Source organism: Aedes aegypti, chromosome 2 (assembly GCF_002204515.2).
Source record: "Aedes aegypti strain LVP_AGWG chromosome 2, AaegL5.0 Primary Assembly, whole genome shotgun sequence".
Lineage (NCBI taxonomy): Eukaryota > Metazoa > Arthropoda > Insecta > Diptera > Culicidae > Aedes > Aedes aegypti.
In genome coordinates, this window is record NC_035108.1 from 371,740,783 (window position 1) to 371,758,634 (window position 17,852).

The 17,852-nt window shown below is 38.1% G+C and overlaps 1 protein-coding gene across 2 annotated transcripts in view; it reads left to right on the forward strand.

The window, feature by feature from the left end:
* The first annotated feature begins 655 nt into the window (after positions 1 to 655).
* The window catches only part of LOC5569444 (Krueppel-like factor luna), a 189,706-nt gene continuing 172,509 nt past the window's right edge, over positions 656 to 17,852 (forward strand). The window contains exon 1 of one of the 2 annotated variants that reach the window (XM_021846707.1): positions 656 to 1,930. In XM_021846707.1, coding sequence (XP_021702399.1) covers positions 1,522 to 1,930 — 409 coding nt within the window. In that variant the 5' untranslated portion in view covers positions 656 to 1,521. The remainder of the gene's footprint in view (positions 1,931 to 17,852) is intronic. The other variant, XM_021846706.1, reaches the window with a different exon arrangement.

The following is a 17,852-nucleotide window of genomic DNA, read 5'->3' on the forward strand; positions in this document are numbered from 1 at the left end:
TTCCAGTCAACGTGTAGCAATGACGAATAGAAACATCAAAACACAATTTCCTCAACCATATGATCCGAACAGCTACATTTTGCAGTAAACCAGAAACCTTGATGATGTTAGTGTGGAACCAAACAGCAACAAAGGCTTACAACTGCGAGCACATCCGTTTGACAGTGAACTTTTGAGGCTGCGTCCTATCCTACCCACTGCCTGAATCACCCACACATAAAGTCTTCCTCCATCGGCATATAGATCCCATCGCATCAGTATCGGTATCAACCACACCAAATCCTTTGATTCCGGAAGCATGGTTTCTGCTCTCGTTCTCCATACAATCGCACACCTACACAGTTCCGCTCGCGGAAAGGTGTAGGTAATGAGCGAGAGCACATCGAGCCGTGCCTTCGTGAGAGCACTGTGACGACCACGTTGCACAAGCTTTCCATTCATGAACGGGTGCTGGTGCAGTTTTAGGTATTGCATTATCCTCTCTTGTTCGTTGTAAGCTCCGCCCCTCTCTCGCACTTCGTTGCGAAAGAAAATGGGGAAACTGATATCGCTACCGGTGAGGGGTGTGGCTTAGCTTGAAATCTGTTGCGCTTTTGTTGGCTACCGCGCGCGCGACCTTACTTCCTTATCAGTGCTCGCATCGAGGGTTAGAGATTTGTCGTCGTCAGTGGTTTCTCGCGCGCCATGGTGAAGTATTATGTGCGACCGGAGCCGGAGAGAGCGCAAACCTTCAGGGGGAGATTTTGATCCGCTGGTGGCGTTTAGGTAGTCGGTGAAGCACGCAGACATAAATCGGACGCCGGCTTTGGTGCTACTGATTCTATGCTTCCTTGGTGGATTTTGATGAGCATCTGAATCCAGCTTCGCAGTGCAGTACTAGAACGCGATTGTATGAGTATGGTGAGCGACATAATATGTCGGGAGGGATGATAGAGCTCTGAGGGTGCGAGTGAGAAGGCCAAATCAGACTGAAGAGGAGCGAGGAAAAACAACATTACTCATTCGAGCCCATCGACGCAATGATTGAATTTATCAAGTGCCATATGGGGAGAGTCGCGCGGTTGGTTGAATGAATTGGAAATGGAAGCAGGCAAACAGTATCACTGCTAACTCTGCTAGAGGCGTACACATATTAGAGATATAGAGGAGCGCTGGTGCTTCGGTTAGGGTTTGATTCTGCTATCGCGACGATCCAGGCAGTCCAGAAGTGGTGCTTCGTGGCGGCGGTTCGCGATTTTTACCCGCAGTCCTGTATGTGTGTTTACTCGTTTGTTCGGATCGCAATTATTTCGATGGGACGGAGATTTGTGCAACCGGGAGTGACTTTGTGATTTATTGTGATTTCAGCAGTTAACGGTTTAGTACAGGTGTTCCGGAGAGTATGTGCTTAGTTAATGACAACCGTCTGTTTGGAGGTTTTGAAGCGATTTAAATTGATGTGAAAAATATATGCATGAATTGAAGAAAACTTAAATATAGAAATTTACTAGCCCTAGCAAGGACTTACGACAGAACATCAGAATGATGGAAGTCAGCGAAGTTCCTCAGCAAGTTCCACCGCAGTCGCAGCAACAACAGAACCAATCACAACTGCCGTTGGATTTTAGTGTAACTATGGTGAACATAAAGTTGAACAATCTGAATGTGAATTTAAATACGAACAACAACAGCATCAGTATACTGAATAACAATAACCACAGTAGTACCAATGGTCTCCACCTGGGGCCAGCAGGATCTCCACCCAATGGCGTTCTAGGAGGCAGTGGTCATCAGGATACGATGAGTTCCTTGCTGGCGGTTCATCAGCACCATCAGCAGAATGGGGGTGGAGGTGGTGGTGTCGTGAATGGTAGTGGTGGAAATGGAAACAGCAGCACAGCTGCTCTAACAAGTGCATTCAAAGTGGTGATGCCACGGGGGAAAGCCGACGGTAAGTAACAAGTTTGAACCTTGCAATTGAGGCTAAAATTGAATTGTTGATCTTTTTAGTAGGAAATTTTTCTCAAACCAGTGCAAAATTTAGAATAATTCCAGTTACAAAAGGAAATTATTGTATTTCAATGACTCTTTATTTTATTTTTGTAGATTGAAAGTAATAAAATCTAATTTTGTTTTGAACTGGACTGGAATTATAATGTACTTTCGAATTTCGCTTCTTTTTAGTCGCGCGATTATCCGGTGGTTTGGTGGTCAATTAAGTAGGCCGTTCTGATAAATACTGATTAAGAAATCCAAAATCGTAAATATTATGACTGTGTCCGTGCACTAAGACTGATAATAATTGGTTAATTGGTTGGTAATAATTGTGAGTTCGTTCCATATTGTTTTAGCTAATATCTTCAAGATCCACGCAGGCCAGAAGGCTCAATAATGTAGATGTACATTTCTTTGCGGTGGATTTTAAACTTAACGAAATCGAATATTGCAAAAGTATGTGGGTTAATATAACAGTATAATTTTATAATTAAGATAAAAAACTAATGGTCAAATTCTAGATAAAATAAAAAACTAATGCTAGATTAGATAAAAAACTAATGGTAGAATTCTAGTGGTTCTGTTATCACAAAACTCAATTAATTATCCCTATTTGTAATTTTCCGATGTTTGTCAAATGCCCTGTTGTAGAGGATTATTTGCTTTGATTTTTTAAATACCATAAAGGGGAGAGGATGTAGGTCAGACATTACAAAACAAGCTTTAAAAAATATTTTGCGGTCATAAAAGTGCCAATTTAGCGTGATATAACTTGTGTACCATCTCTAATTGTTTTTTATTAGCAATCAATGAATAAACACACCATCATATTTTGGCAACCAATAGGAATATTATAGTTTATCTATATTCTCAAAGAAATGTTTTATTTCAAATCTTTTTTGGTATTTAATTTTCAAGAATAAAAATAAAATAATAAAACATTAAGTAAAGTGTTGTTGGGGTTTCTCAGTTTAGTTTGATTTACTCAATGTTAAAAAACTAAAGGTATTTTCTCTTTTTTTTTGGTACGGATCTATGTATTAAACAATGTTATAATGTTAAGCATGAGCGTAGCCAGGATTTCCGTCAGGGTGGGACAAGCAACCTTGAAAGTCCATTCACAAATTTTCCGCAAAAATACAACCTCTACATCATTTTTGCATGAAACGTTAAACTATGAATCTTTTGACATCTTTTTAATTCACAGTTAGAAAAGCGTAGTCAAAATATAGATACATTCTAGCAACATTTCAACAAAATCTTACTCCCGAATTTTTGCAGACATCCGCAATTTCGTTTTCCGAGATATTCCTCTAAGCAATCCGTCTGAAGTTTGTTAAGAAAATGTCTTGGGATTCCTGTAGAAATTTTTTCAAGACTTAATTTCAGTTTTTCCTCTGGTTATGTTTTCAATCAAGTGAAAAAAATCAAAACTCGAGGCATAAGGATTAGTGCAAAGATTCCTTTGTGAACTACTTCAAATATTTCTCAAGTTGTTTTTCCCGGATTCCTAAAAGTATTTTCCTAAGAGTTCAAGAAATGGTACATTCATTTTCTCAACAGATTCAATCGGATATTTCTTCTTGAATTTCTTCAGGAATAACTCTCAATATTCCCCTAGGGATTCTTTAAGGGTACTTGTCAATGTTTATTTTTGGAATCAATTCAAAATTGATAAATTTTGATTATAAATTTTTGTTTTTAAATATTGTCAATCACTCCAAGTACTTTTACTGAGACTCTGCCATACTATTCCACAATTCTACCAAGAATTTTACTATTGAACTCTTTGGAAAAATTTCTTTAGATTTTAGGCGAAACATCTTTCTCCGAAAGATCTTTCAAAGATATCATTAAAAAAAGGGTAGAAATTCTTTTAATATTTTTAAAAGAAATTTATTCTAGATTTTATTTAGAATTAACCCCAAAAATTATTCAAACAATCAAGAATCACTCCTAGATCACCATTTTTTTTACAGATAGCTACTCTGTGGATTTCTTTAGATGATTCTAACAGTTACTTTCTTATGAACTCATTATAACACTTTCAAGAAAATAATCTAAAAGATTCCTCCAGCATTTTATCAACATATTTTTTATAATTCCTTACAAGAATTCCTTAAAAATCCATCCAAAAACTTCTTCAGGAATTTTATAAACAATTTATTCAGAAGTGCTCCTAAGATATATAACGAAATGAATTCTCTGTATAATTTTTGATGAGCTTTTAAGGCAATGCTTAAAATAACCCCAAAGTGAAATTCTGTATAAAATTCTTGGCAAAATCTCTGATGGCATCACAGAGAATTTTTTGTAGAAATCGTTATAAGATCTTTTTTATGTGATACCTGGAGTAATTTCCAGAATAATCCGAAAATAAATGTTTGAAAATATACAGGGAAAATTCCTTAAACAATTTTCTATTATCTATAAAAAATTGGCAATATTGTTAAAGAAGCTCAGCATTTCTGTAGAAATTGTTCCTTGCCTATGACAATGTCGGTATTGTTTTGAGTTAATGACATTGCTCATTTGGTGTGAATTGTGTATTAATTCTTGACAAAAGGGAGTTTTTGTAAGGATTTCCAAAAAAAGTTATATATGGAATTCTCACGGGTTTCTCAGTACAAAATTTTTGAATGGTCACAGGTTGTATTTCATCAAAAATTTCCACAGTCCACTTTCTTTTGAAATTCCGGATTAAGCACTTTATGGAGTCTTTAAATCCCGAGGAGTTTTCAGGATCGATTTCTTAAATAATATCTTTGGGGATCACTGAAGATATCTGGGGAAAGAAACCAAACTAAAAAAAAATCTTCAAGAGATTCCTTGGTAAACATAATACTTAAAGCACAAGTACGCGTGTTGTTACCGACAAGGTTCGAAAAAGAATGTATAAAATATGAGGAATTTTTACAAATTTTCCAGTATGCTCTTTGGTAAAATTACTGAAACGTTTTATGATGAAACACCTTGTTTAAAAAAAAAACAAGTTTTGTAAGGAATCCATAGTTTAATTCTTGGAAGTGTATTGAGATAAATTCTTTGTGAAATATTTGTAGAAATTTTATAGAAATTCTCGGATGCAAACAAACCAGCTTCTAGAAACATTATGAGAGGCGAAAAAATATTTTGAGATATTGCTGAGGACTCGATGGAGAAATTTGAGTCACTTCCAAGAACGAGTTCTGGAATAAATTATTTGAATGATTATTGAAGAAATTATTTGAACAATCCAAATAAATATATACAGTTGAAAACTTATAGGAATTCCAGATAGAATTTCTGGCGAATTTGTGGAGTTATCTCAACAAATTCCTTGGACAATTCTTCGAGAAATTCCGGGACAAATAAATTTTATGATGACTAAACAGATGCTTGGCAAAAATTCCGCAAGACAAATTGCGGACTGGTGATAAAACATTCATTTGATTTTTGGTAATATCTTTGGCAGAAGTCTTTCAATCGAATTCCTACAGTAATTCAAAAAGTTTATCATGATGTAATTTTACGTAAACATGAATTCATAAAACCATCTTTTAAAAAACCATAAAATATGTCCCAATATGTAGCAAGCCAATTGATTTTAATAGTTTGCCACAATCAGAACCTCCTGCCCCCCTCTGGCTACGCCCATGATGTTAAGGGAGATAAATTATAGTTTTCTTGGTTAAACATAAGTTCCATAATCGTAATTAACATGTTTGGATTGAAATATAAATTTTTGATTACACTCACACAAAAACACAAATAACTCTAGTTTTAACAATGTTCTCTTATATATAAAAATTCGACTCAGTGTAGTTTTTTACATGAATTAAATTGAATGAGCAGAAATATGCATTTTGATTACACTTTGAAATTATTTCAATTTAAAAAATACGAAAACTTCAATATTTTAAAACTATTTGCCAATAAATCAAAATTTAAGGTGATTACATCTATTTTTTTCGACATATTTTTATGAAAGTGAATATTTTTGGGCAGATAACAAAAGTTTTGCACTCAAAATTTATTTTACTGAAAAAGTTCGAAAAGTCTTCTTCTTGAACAATTTAAACAAAAACATGTAACATGTTCTCTCAACAATTTAAACAAAAACATGTAACTTTTTTATACATTATTCAGCTTATGGAAGTCTAGTGAACATTTCTGGGTAGAAATATATATCTTTTATTGTATTAAAATTTATTTCATTAGAAACATGAAAACAGTTATTGAATAACTGTTGGTCCTTAAATCAAAACTTAATGCGATGACTTGTACATTTGTATTTATCTGTTCAAATATGTTCATTGATCATACGCAATAAACTTTGAGACGAAAAAAAAAACAACATATAGTCGCTTTAAATTTGATTTTCAATAAAATATGACTATATAATAGGATGTTTCATAGTTTGTTAGTTTAGATAAATGTTTAGTGTTACCTAAAATCTCAAGCTAGTTAATTGGTTTTCTAAAAGCAAATTAAAGACAAAAAATAACATGTCATTGCTTTGCAGAGCGATTTCCAAAATTTCTAGATCTATCCAAATTCTGAAATGAAATTTATGTCGAAAAAAAACATCGCTACAAGTTTAGATTTACTTTCAAATAATTTTAAATAATAGCTGCACTTGTACCTATAATTTTATTACAAAAACTACATGTCATCGCATCGAAGTTTGGACAAACAGTTGTAACAAATAAGTAGTTTCATTGTTTCTAGGTAAAATAAATTTTGTATGTTATTTAATTTTTTTTTTCTCCCCAAAAATGCTCACTGAATTTCTACCAGTGAGTTCATGCCAAAAAAATATAGGGGGAGATCCCCCAGTGCCGGACAGCATCCAATACCGGACAAAGTCGAAACATTGAGAAATCATGGTCCAATCAAAATGGTGTATTAGTAGAAAAGAAAGCTATTATGTAGACTAATGTTTGCGTAGAATAACACATCCTTGAAATATGCATGCCTTTTTTTAAAAAAGTAGAAAAGTTTGAAAATCTTTAAAAAATTGACGTATCCCTTTAATTTTAAGCCTAATTAGTAATTATTTTGAATATAAAAAATACTTTGGATCCCGCAAGCATGATCGAACATAATCCTAATTTGATAGTATGAATATATTTTGTACCATAATTGAACTAAATATGGACAAATTACAATTTTGGTTAAGTACCTCCTGTCCCTCAGTTTCGGACAGCTTGATGTGTTATAGGATATCTTTGTAATTATTGCATCAGTGTCTCAAAATACATTCATTTTTCATGTATTTCGTCGATCATGGTATCGAACTTGCAATAAAATTAAGAAGAATGAAAATTCAGAAAAACATCGTAAAATGTGCTTTTTTCATCATATATGAAAGAGGTTTTTGATAGCCATCCTGTAAACTAAGAAAAACTCAAACTATTTTTGTAAATGTTGCAAATGCATTGAATTGGTAATTATAAACTATTCCTAGTCTACACATTCAATGATGTTCAAATTTAAAGAATTCGAGGCATTTCCAGATCGTGTCCGATATTGGGTGCCACCTTTCAAGATCGATCAATTTGTTACTAAAATTCATCATCAAAATGCAATGTCGAAATTCATATTTATATTTTCAAATTTATTTTTGTACACTATAAAAATGGTAATATTTATCATAAATGGGTAACACGAGCCCATAAAATCAATATTTTTCGAATTATGAATTAAGTGGCTTAAGTGTCCGGTACTGGGGGATCTTCCCCTATGGCACTGCTTTAAATATTGATTTATGAGCAGAAAGGTTGAAAGTCTATATCGTCTCGTAGGTTTTCGTTAAAAAAAATAAGTGTAATCCAAAATGTTCTATGTTTGCTCGAATATGTTCACTGAACTTGTACATGCCAATTTGAGCCATGGTGATTCTGTATTTCTAAATGTTTTTCTTGTGCTGACGAATTCCATGTCAAATCGGCCGATCATCTTCGATTTGCAGTAAGTTATGCACATTTTCTCAGTATGGTAGCAAAAGTGTTTTCCATTTCATCTTAAATGTACAATTTCAAGGATTCTAAACTTAGTAATGTCAAAAATTTGGTATCGGTCACATCTTTACGGTCATCGGGGAAGGGAAGGAATGTTAGTATGATGTCCATTGCTATTAGTGACCGAGCTCATCTCTGTAGCTCCATGGTTTTCACAGGAAGGAGTTTTTTTTCTTCTTCGTTTATTTGATAGGCTCAATTTTTTAATTAAAAACTTCACTGAGCCGAGGATCTTGTTTACAAAATTTGTTATTCTAAATATTTCAAAGAAATTCAATTATAAGATCTACGGGAACTCTTCTTCCTAGGGTGTGAATCAGTACTGGAACTCGAGTTCGCAAATTTGGCTCGCCGTATGTTTGCTGTTTCGTTTTTAAACGCTTCCTTGATGGCAGGGGCAGCCGCTTTCATTTTTCCATGTTCTCCTGCTGCCACGTTTTCTCTTTTGAAGCCGGTTCAGTTCCACACAAAGTTACTCATTTTGTTTCATGTCGTCTGTTTCCGAAGGCATGTCGATAAACTCCTCATCGAGAACTTCGATTATTTCGTCCGTCGGTATCACTTCTTCTGCCGGTAACGCTTGCTTTCCGGAAACTACCGCAGCGTATGAATTCACTGACTTATCCTGCTTCTTCTCTTCCTGCTTCCTTTCCCAAGTTTTTCGGCTTTGTGCAGGAGTCCCTTCGATGTCCCACAGTTTGACACAGAAAACAAGTGTCTTTCAAACCGTCGCACAGTGGGACGAAATCGAAAAAAGTGGGACATGTGTGTTTGTGCTGAAACTATTGGGTTTAGCGTTTCGACATGTTCTACAAAGATTCATCATTTGTTGAGTACTTATTTTAGACACTGAAAAAAATTTCACTTAAAGTGATTTACACTGAGAAAAAAATTAACTTTTTTAATTGTTGTCAAAATTGAAAACTGTCTAAGGAAGTATTGTAGGTGACATCATTTCATGAAAGTTTGTCGAAGACAGGAAAGCTCTATCTCCTACACTGACGAAGTTAGGGGGTAAAAATGATGGGTACCCCCTTAAAACTCATATTTTCTCCATAACTTCTAAATTTGAATTTTTACATTTTTACAATGTTCTACAATGTTTAAAGTGCTGTAAACATACACATTTTTGCCAAAGGCACTGAAGCGCTAGCTCTCCATTTTGAAGATATACGAACGATTTTCTGATATTTTTCACATCAAATTTAAGTGCGCATATATTGTAAAGTTGCAAGTAGTAGCAGCTAATTTTAGCGTCATGCTGTTCCTCAACCTATACCCTTTTAATATATGTACGAATAATTGCGGGCGCAAGCGGTGCTCATTGCAGTTTGTTTAATTGAAAATTGAATTTCCTTTGAATGGAGAGCTAGCGCTTCAGTGTTTTGGCAAAAATGTGTATTTTTACAGCACCTTAAACATTGTAGAACATTGTAAAAATGTAAAAATTCAAATTTAGAAGTTATGGAGAAAATATGAGTTTTAAGGGGGTACCCATCATTTTTACCCCCTAACTTCGTCAGTGTAGGAGATAGAGCTTTCCTGTCTTCGACAAACTTTCATGAAATGATGTCGCCTACAATACTTCCTTAGACAGTTTTCAATATTGACAATGATTAAAAAGTTATTTTTTTTTCTCAGTGTAAACCACTTTAAGTGAAATTTTATTCAGTGTCTAAATTAAGTACTCAACAAATGATGAAACTTTGCAGAAAATGTCGAAACGTCCCACTTTTTTTTATTTCGTCCCACTGTGCGTCGTAGAAAATTTTAGCTTTCCGACCCACCATATCGATTAAAGGTGGGATATCTTTTTGGACGTCATTATACACTCCCCGCACTCCTGTGAACATATGGTCGAGGCCCAAATTCGGAGGGAATTTTTCTCGTACCACACGTTCTATTTTGCCGAATTTTCCGTTGACAGACAGTAGTTCATCGTCAGATACTTCTGGCGGTAAATCGAATACACGTACATAACGCATATTATCACCTGCGATCGTCGTTCGCACCTCTACTGTTGTTCCACTGGTATAGACAAACGATCGTGGTCCCGCGTTTCTTTTTAGTGAATGCAGAGCTTCCTGGGTTGTAAACTTGATGAACAACGATCAATCACGCGCTGTTCGGTATGTTGTCTCCATTAGTGCCACATCCGTCTCCAATTGCTTTATAAAATTGGCGATTTCGATCCAAGACGGTCGTGGGAAACGAAATTGAACGGTGTTCACTATCATCACATCAGTCATGATGATGTACAGATGTAATTTATACAGCAACGAATCGCTACCGACGAACCAGGAGGGAGTTTTGTTAATGGAAGGGTTTAAAAGCATCGTGATCAGGATTCATCATGGTTAGTGATGCAGTTCACGTAGTTATCTGTCAGAGCGTCGATATTTTAATGATAAACTATTTAGAGGTTCCTCTTCTTCTTAGCATCACGTCTTCACTAGGACAGAGTCTACTTCTCAGCTTAGTGTTCAATGAGCACTTCCACAGTTATTAACTGAGAGCTTCATTTGCCAAGTTGCCATTTTTGCATTCATATATCGTGTGGCAGGTACGATGTTTCTCTATGCCCAAACACCCAGCATGGCTTTGAACTCTAACCACTCGATTAAGAAAGGCCCCCAGTAGCAACATATTTTAACTTTAGATTATCACGGCTTAATACGCCAACACTGAATGAAATAAGTTATTGAATCTTATAAAATGAGACATATATTTCTTATTGTGTGAGAGTTACTCAACTTCATCCATTCTCAAAATGAGTTTTGAGCATTAGAGCAACTTAAAAAAGGACGATAATGGTACATATTCATAACTTTCATATGCTTCATATGTTTAACCAATCCTCTGAATTGAATGCGTCATTGGAGTTTTTTAGCAATAAAACTAAGTTGTTTGTATATTGACACATCCAAAAAGTATCATTATACTATGTGCAAGTAAACACATTATCGTGTCAATATTTGTTGGTGAAGTTTTATGATTTTAATTTATCGAGTGGTGGAATCGTTATCTCTACCAAAATCAATGACAGGGATCTCAACTCGGATTTTATCAAATGCATTTTAAATGCTTGATTCATGTACATTTCATTACAACACCTTTAAATACCACGAAGGACAAATATTTGCATATAAATTCGGTTCATTTCCAAAGTTGTTCACAGAAAATGATATCAAACACCATGAAATATTTTTTTCTGGAAACGATCTTTTTTTTCAACTTATCTCTTCGATTGTCACTCTTACGTGAAACACAAATCGACCACCCCCATCCCGTGCATGATGCAATGGGTGCATATTTACTTTTCATCTGGAAATCGCGTTTATTTTCGGGGGTAACATAAATAATTTACGAAATTTCGCATTCCGTCTGTTGCCTCCGGATTGACACAGAATTGTTCGCAATACCTACTTCCAAAATTTGAATTTCTATCGCTTGTATGAAACTCGCTCTCTTTATTGCAGTTCCCTACCCTAGCTGAGAATGGAACACAATCCGAATTTTCGGCAATCAAAATAAAAAGTTGTAAATATTAATTACCGCCTCCTGGATTGGTTGGTATCGCGAGGATGGTGTTCCAAAGCTGGGTCTCAATCCTCGGGAAAGAATCCGCCAACAACCTGCTGCTGGCTGGCGCTGACAACTGATGTTTCGCTTTTCGCTATCGTTGAATGTGTCGAGGGAGTAAAAGCAGGCGCAAACAACGAAAAAAAAAACTTTGAAATTTAATTTATCAAAAACAATATTTCATCATCACATGCCATCGGGTCCCGTGTAGGAAATGGTTGCCCACCAACTACAGGAGCGCGGAATGATGGAGGAAAAACAGACCGGAGACTACGGTGTTTCGCATCCCCAGCATGAAATGGAAGCTGCCGAGATGGGAAAGTTTACCGTTTTTTTTGCGGAATCTCACTGCACTGAGGTTGTTATTTTTTATCAGTTCGCAACTTGCGGAGGTGAAAAGCTGTCATTCTGGGCGCATAAATATACGAATGCGATTTTTCGAGGTTGAGGATGATAAATATTCAGTTTTTAATCAATGTTGTCTTCAATCGTTAAAAAGAAAGGCTGCTGATTTGGTATCTATTTTTGGAGATACATCGAAGAAAAAGGAGTGGTCATCCAATATTTTCAATTTATCGATTATTTTCAGATGAAATGTTCAAAAGCTGATGTTCAAAGGATGATTCCAAGCTTCTTCTTCTTCTTCTGTCGGGTGTGGGATCACTGCGTCCATTTTTTAGGACTATTGTGATATACCCTATTACTCTATGTACACAATGTTTTCCAGTAGCAAATGTGCCTCCGGAATACTTTGCGCATTTGACTGAACTTTGAACCATCTGCCATTGATGGGCAGAAGTCCTAGGTTGCAGTGTTGTAGTTCCCCCAATCTGGCGTGATCAGCCTAATAAAGCTAACCACCTCCCTGGGGGATGCGTTCCAAATATCAGCTGGCTGTAAGTAGTGCTTGCCAAATATTTTGAACCTACGATGGATGTGTGCACTGCAAGAGCAGAGAAGGTGTTGTGAGGTTTCGTCCGTCTCGTCACAGAAACGGCAATTTGTGTTTTGGACGACACCGATCTTGTATAAGTGGTATCTGCTTGAGCAGTGACCAGTTATTAGACCGATGTATGTTCTGAGATCCCTTTTGTTGAGACCTATAAGTTTTTGTGTTTGTGTCGTGTTTATTGTTACGAACCTTTTGGACTGATTCGCATTGGAAACTGTATTCCAATTTGATTGAATTTGACCGAACAACCAGTTGTTCCATTCCGTGTTTAGTGCAGAGTTTGAAATGCCAAGGAATGGCTCTGGACCAATGAACATATTGGTTGATCCATTCCTTGCTAGCTGATCGGCAATTTCGTTACCCTCTAGACCCGTATGTCCTGGGATCCAATATAGTTTAACTCGATTGCGTTCAGCTAGGGATTTCAGTGCAAGAATGCATTCCCACACAAGTTTTGAGTTGCAAGTGAAACCCTTCAAAGATTGAAGCGCTGCTTGACTATCAGAGAAAATACAGATGGTGGCATGTCTGTAATTTCTTTTCAGACACAGCTGCGCACATTCCTTGATTGCATAGACTTCTGCTTGAAATACTGTAGGCCACTGTCCAAGAGAGACAGAGATTTTGGTTTTCGGTCCGTATACTCCAGACCCTGTCAAATTATTCATTTTTGAACCATCTGTGTAGAATTTAATAGATCCCGGTGAAATGGTGGGTCCACCTCCTTCCCATTCCTCACGAGAAGGAAAGACCACCGTGAATGGCGAGTCATAATTTACCACTTTTTCCATCCAGTCACTACATTTTTCAACAATAGGATTTATCGAAAATTCGTTTAATATACTGAGGTGACCTGTTAAGTCCCCTGACAGTAGGACTGTTGATCGTTTTAGCCGAAGAGCACTTTTCTCAGCATCCAGCTTTATGAATTGATCCAGCCGGGGCAGATTGAGTATAGCATCTAGGGCAAACGAGGGGGTACTACGAACGGCACCGGTTATGGCAATACAGGCAGTACGTTGAATTTTGTTCAGCTTAGCTCTAGCCGTAGCTTCCTTTGTCTTAGGCCACCAAACAAGGGACGCATAGGTTATTCTAGGCCGAACGATTGTTTTATAGATCCACATGATCATACTGGGTTTTAGACCCCATGTTTTACCACAGGTCTTTGAGCAAACCCAGAGTGAATTGAGACCTTTATTTATGATTGTTTGAAGATGGGTGTTCCAATTTAGTTTTGCGTCAAGTGTGATGCCAAGATACTTGACCTCATTTGAGTAAACTAATTGTATTTGGTTCAAGAAAAGAGGGTGGAGTTGTGCCTTTCGTCTTTTTGTGAACGGTACAATTGTTGTTTTTGAAGGGTTTATTCCTAGTTTCTCTTTTTGACACCAGGAGAGTGTGTGATTGAGAGCAATTTGCATCCTTGATGAAATAACGCTGTCAAATTTGACTCGTACAATAATGACTACGTCATCTGCGTATCCAACAACTTCAAAACCCCTTCATTCTAAGCCATCTATCAGTTCGTCCACCACTAGTGACCACAATAATTACAAATACACACAATTACAGTAATGCGCGAATCACTCAGCTCAGATGAGATCTGTCGATTTGCTAGCATAGCATGTACCCAGGTTGCAATGCATGGGTCGAAGTTTCTCCTCAACATTGCCGAACCTATAGACGAATAAGAAGCGTTATCGAACGCGCCCTCAATATCAAGAAATGCTATAAGAGCGATTTCTTTTGCATTAAAGGTTTTCTCGATCTTGTTCACTAGCGTGTGCAGTGCTGAGACCATTGATTTTCCGCTTTGATAAGCAAATTGGGATTTAGAAAGAGGCATAGTTTTCATAAATTTAGAATCTATATACTCGCATAATACCTTCTCCATGATTTTAAGCATTACCGAGGATAGGCTTATCGGTCGGAATGCTTTAGGGTTGGTTTTGTCCTTTTTCCTGCTTTTGGAATAAAGACAACTCGAACTTGACGCCAATCATTTGGAATGTGTCCCAGAACTAAACTTGCCTTAAAAATCTCTACCATGTGTGGAATCAGTGTCTCTTCCTCTTTTTGGATAAGCGCTGGGAAGATTCCATCCATGCCAGCAGATTTGAATGGCTCGAAAGATCTCACTGCCCTAACAACCCTATCGCGAGTAAAAGCTTCTTTGGCAACCTTTATTGCGTCCCTTTTTGCTCCTGAGTCCCCTGATAGGAACCCGTGTGGAACTGAGACGTCAAGTCTGGCACCTTCAGCATTTAGACTCGTTTGTGGGATTGAATCAGGAAAGTGTACTCTTAGCATTTCACTCAGTGTTTCACGAGGTTCCACAGTGAGTGAACCGTCAGTCCTTTGAAGACTTCCCAAACCATTGGAGTGATCCTTCGAAAGAGTTTTATGAAGTCGAGCAGCTACGGGAGTTTTCTCAATGCTTTCACACATGAGAACCCATGATTTCCGTTTTGCTCGTCTCATTTCTTTGTTATACTCTGTCAGAGCCTTTCGGTATAGACTCCAATCAGAAATGCGTTTGGCTCGGTTGAATTCCTTCCGAGCAGTTTTCCTGAGTTTATCAAGGTTGAAGTTCCACCATGGAACATCTCTGTTCGAACTAACTGTTTTGATCGGACAGCTCTCTTGATAAGCATTTAGAATTTTGTTTTTAATAGAATCCGAAGCTGCTTCTAACTGTATAATAGTCTGAATATTCGGCTCTATTATATAGTCTTCAGAACGGAGAATAGCTGAGTAGGTTTCCCAATCAGTTTTCTTGGGATCTTCAAACGACTTCAGAATCATTAGACCCCCTTCCCACTCGAAGACTATATGTTTATGGTCTGACATAGATATTTCATTAGAAACATGCCAGTTTTTTATTTTATCCGAGATGGATTGACTGCATAAAGTCAGATCAAGGACTTCTTGTCATAAGATGTTTTCAAATGTAGGCTTATCACCGACATTGCATATGTCAATATTTTTAGAGGAAAGAAACTGCAAAAGATGCTCACCTCTGATATTTGTGTTTGTACTTCCCCATACAAGGTGATGAGCATTGGCGTCACAACCGATGACGAAGGGGATGTTGTGTTTTTGACTGTAAGAGACAAGAGCAGCCATCTCTGGAGGAGGAATGTCTTCTGCGTCGCCAGGGAAATACGCCGAAACCATAATGATCTCAGTACTGCCCCTAGCAGTAGAAACCTCCATCCTGACCGCCACGATGTCCCTTTTGATGAATTCTGTAATTGGAAAACATTTAGTATCATTGCGTATTAGAATAGCTGCTCTGGGAGAGAGCTGGCTGTCATCATATACCAACCTACACGAGTTTAGTTGAATACCTTGTATTCGAGTTTTGTTGACCCATGGCTCTTGAATCAGTGCCACGGAAAGGTGTTCTTTTGTGAATCTCCTGCAAATCACATCTGTTGCGCACTGAGCATGATGGAGATTCACTTGGAGGATTTTAATCATTGCTGAGGCGTTCCGCATTTTCCGGACGTTTGCCGTCCTTCTTTGGATGTTGCGGATCATCAACTTTTGATTTTGGGGGATGTCTTAGATTTTGGTTTTTGTCCTTTCCCTTACCTAGGCCTGCTGGCTTATCCCCTGTGGTCAATTTTACACTTTTGACATTTCCACTGCCCTTATTGGGAGCCATTGAGGTGACACCGCTTGGGCCAGGAAGTGAGGTCAAATATGCATCTTTTCCATCAGAGGAAGACAAGCTAGCCTGTATGGTGGGAGTTGGTTGTGGGATGCTACTAGAGGCCTCCTCAGATTTCTCTTGGGTCGGCTGTCCAGTTGGATTATCATTGGAGTTTGGGGTTGTGCTCTTTACTTTCCTCAACTGTATTTCTCCAAAGCGGTAGTTGAGGATGAACTTGGATTGAATGAGTTTTTCCATGGACGGTCCATCTACATTAAAGACCCACACCACATGCTTGTTGTTAGGAGTGAGCCGTTGCATGACACGCCAGTTGTTGGTTATCAGATCGTTCTGACACTCGATGAGAGCTTTGATACGATCATCGGTGTATTGTGCGCTTTGAGGGAAGAAGGCTCGAATCAGTTCTTCTTCTTCTTCTTTCTGGCGTTACGTCCCTACTGGGACAGAGCCTGCTTCTCAGCTTAGTGTTCTTATGAGCACTTCCACAGTTATTAACTGAGAGCTTACCATGCCAATGACCATTTTTGCATGCGTAATATCGTGTGGCAGGTACGATGATACTCTATGCCCTGGGAAGTCGAGAAAATTTCCAACCCGAAAAGATCCTCGACCGGTGGGATTCGAACCCACGACCCTCAGCTTGGTCTTGCTGAATAGCTGCGCGTTTACCGCTACGGCTATCTGGGCCCCAATCAGTTCTGGACGTTGAATCTTATCCTCATCCATTGCAACCAACTCAACGCCTTCCAGGGGATTTAATGCAGGTGTTATCTCCTTTACCCATTCCGCAGTCTCCTGATCCTTACAAATAAGAACCATATGGCCAGACTTGTAGATAAGGTTAGAGAACTTGGGCTTCATTGTCGCGTTCCGTTGTTGTTCAACCCGAAGCAGCAGTGCCTCCTGGAGAACGTCCAGCTGAGTCGTTGAAAGTTGGGTCGTGGGGAAGTCTTTTGGGATTATTCCGACTCTCCTGCGACTGGTAATTTCACCGTAGCTTAGACTAGTCTGTTTTTTATCTTCTGGAGGGGGTTTGTTGATCGTCGAGGCTGTTGAGCTGTTGGTTTCCTGTTGCCCAACGCGCTTTCTCGGATTCAGGTGTTGTTTCATCCGTTTCTGCTTATGTTCTTCTTCAGCATTTGTAGACTTGTCAAGGTCCTGCCGAGTGCGTTTCGAAGGAGTTGACACCATAGCCTCACCCCCCGTGATTCTGGATAGGGCCTCAGGGCGGCTTAAGCCACTTTGTCGGAGTGCTTTTAGCTGCTTCCTTTGGCTCCGAGTGATCTTTTTGGTGCCAGTAGGTTTTTGTTTGTTCGCGTCATCTGTTGGATGTTGATCGGTCTTCCCATCAATAGGACCCGAGGTGACGTTCGATCCTGTGATTGATGGCTGCGATCCTGTCAAGTTTATTGTGACTGTAATTCCATCCTCTTCGTCGTCCATTGGTTCAACCGAAGGATGGAGTCCTGGGTCGTTCGGGAGTGTCAGAGGGAGGTCGGTTTCCACGTTTTCATGCGAACTACTGAGAAGCTCATCTTCGGTCAGTCCAAGCTTACCAAAAGCATTCTCTGTTTCCGTTTCGTCCGACTGGGAGAGGCAGTCGTCACCTTTTTCGAACTGAGGGAGGCAGTCGACACCTTTTATTTTGGTTTGATTATTT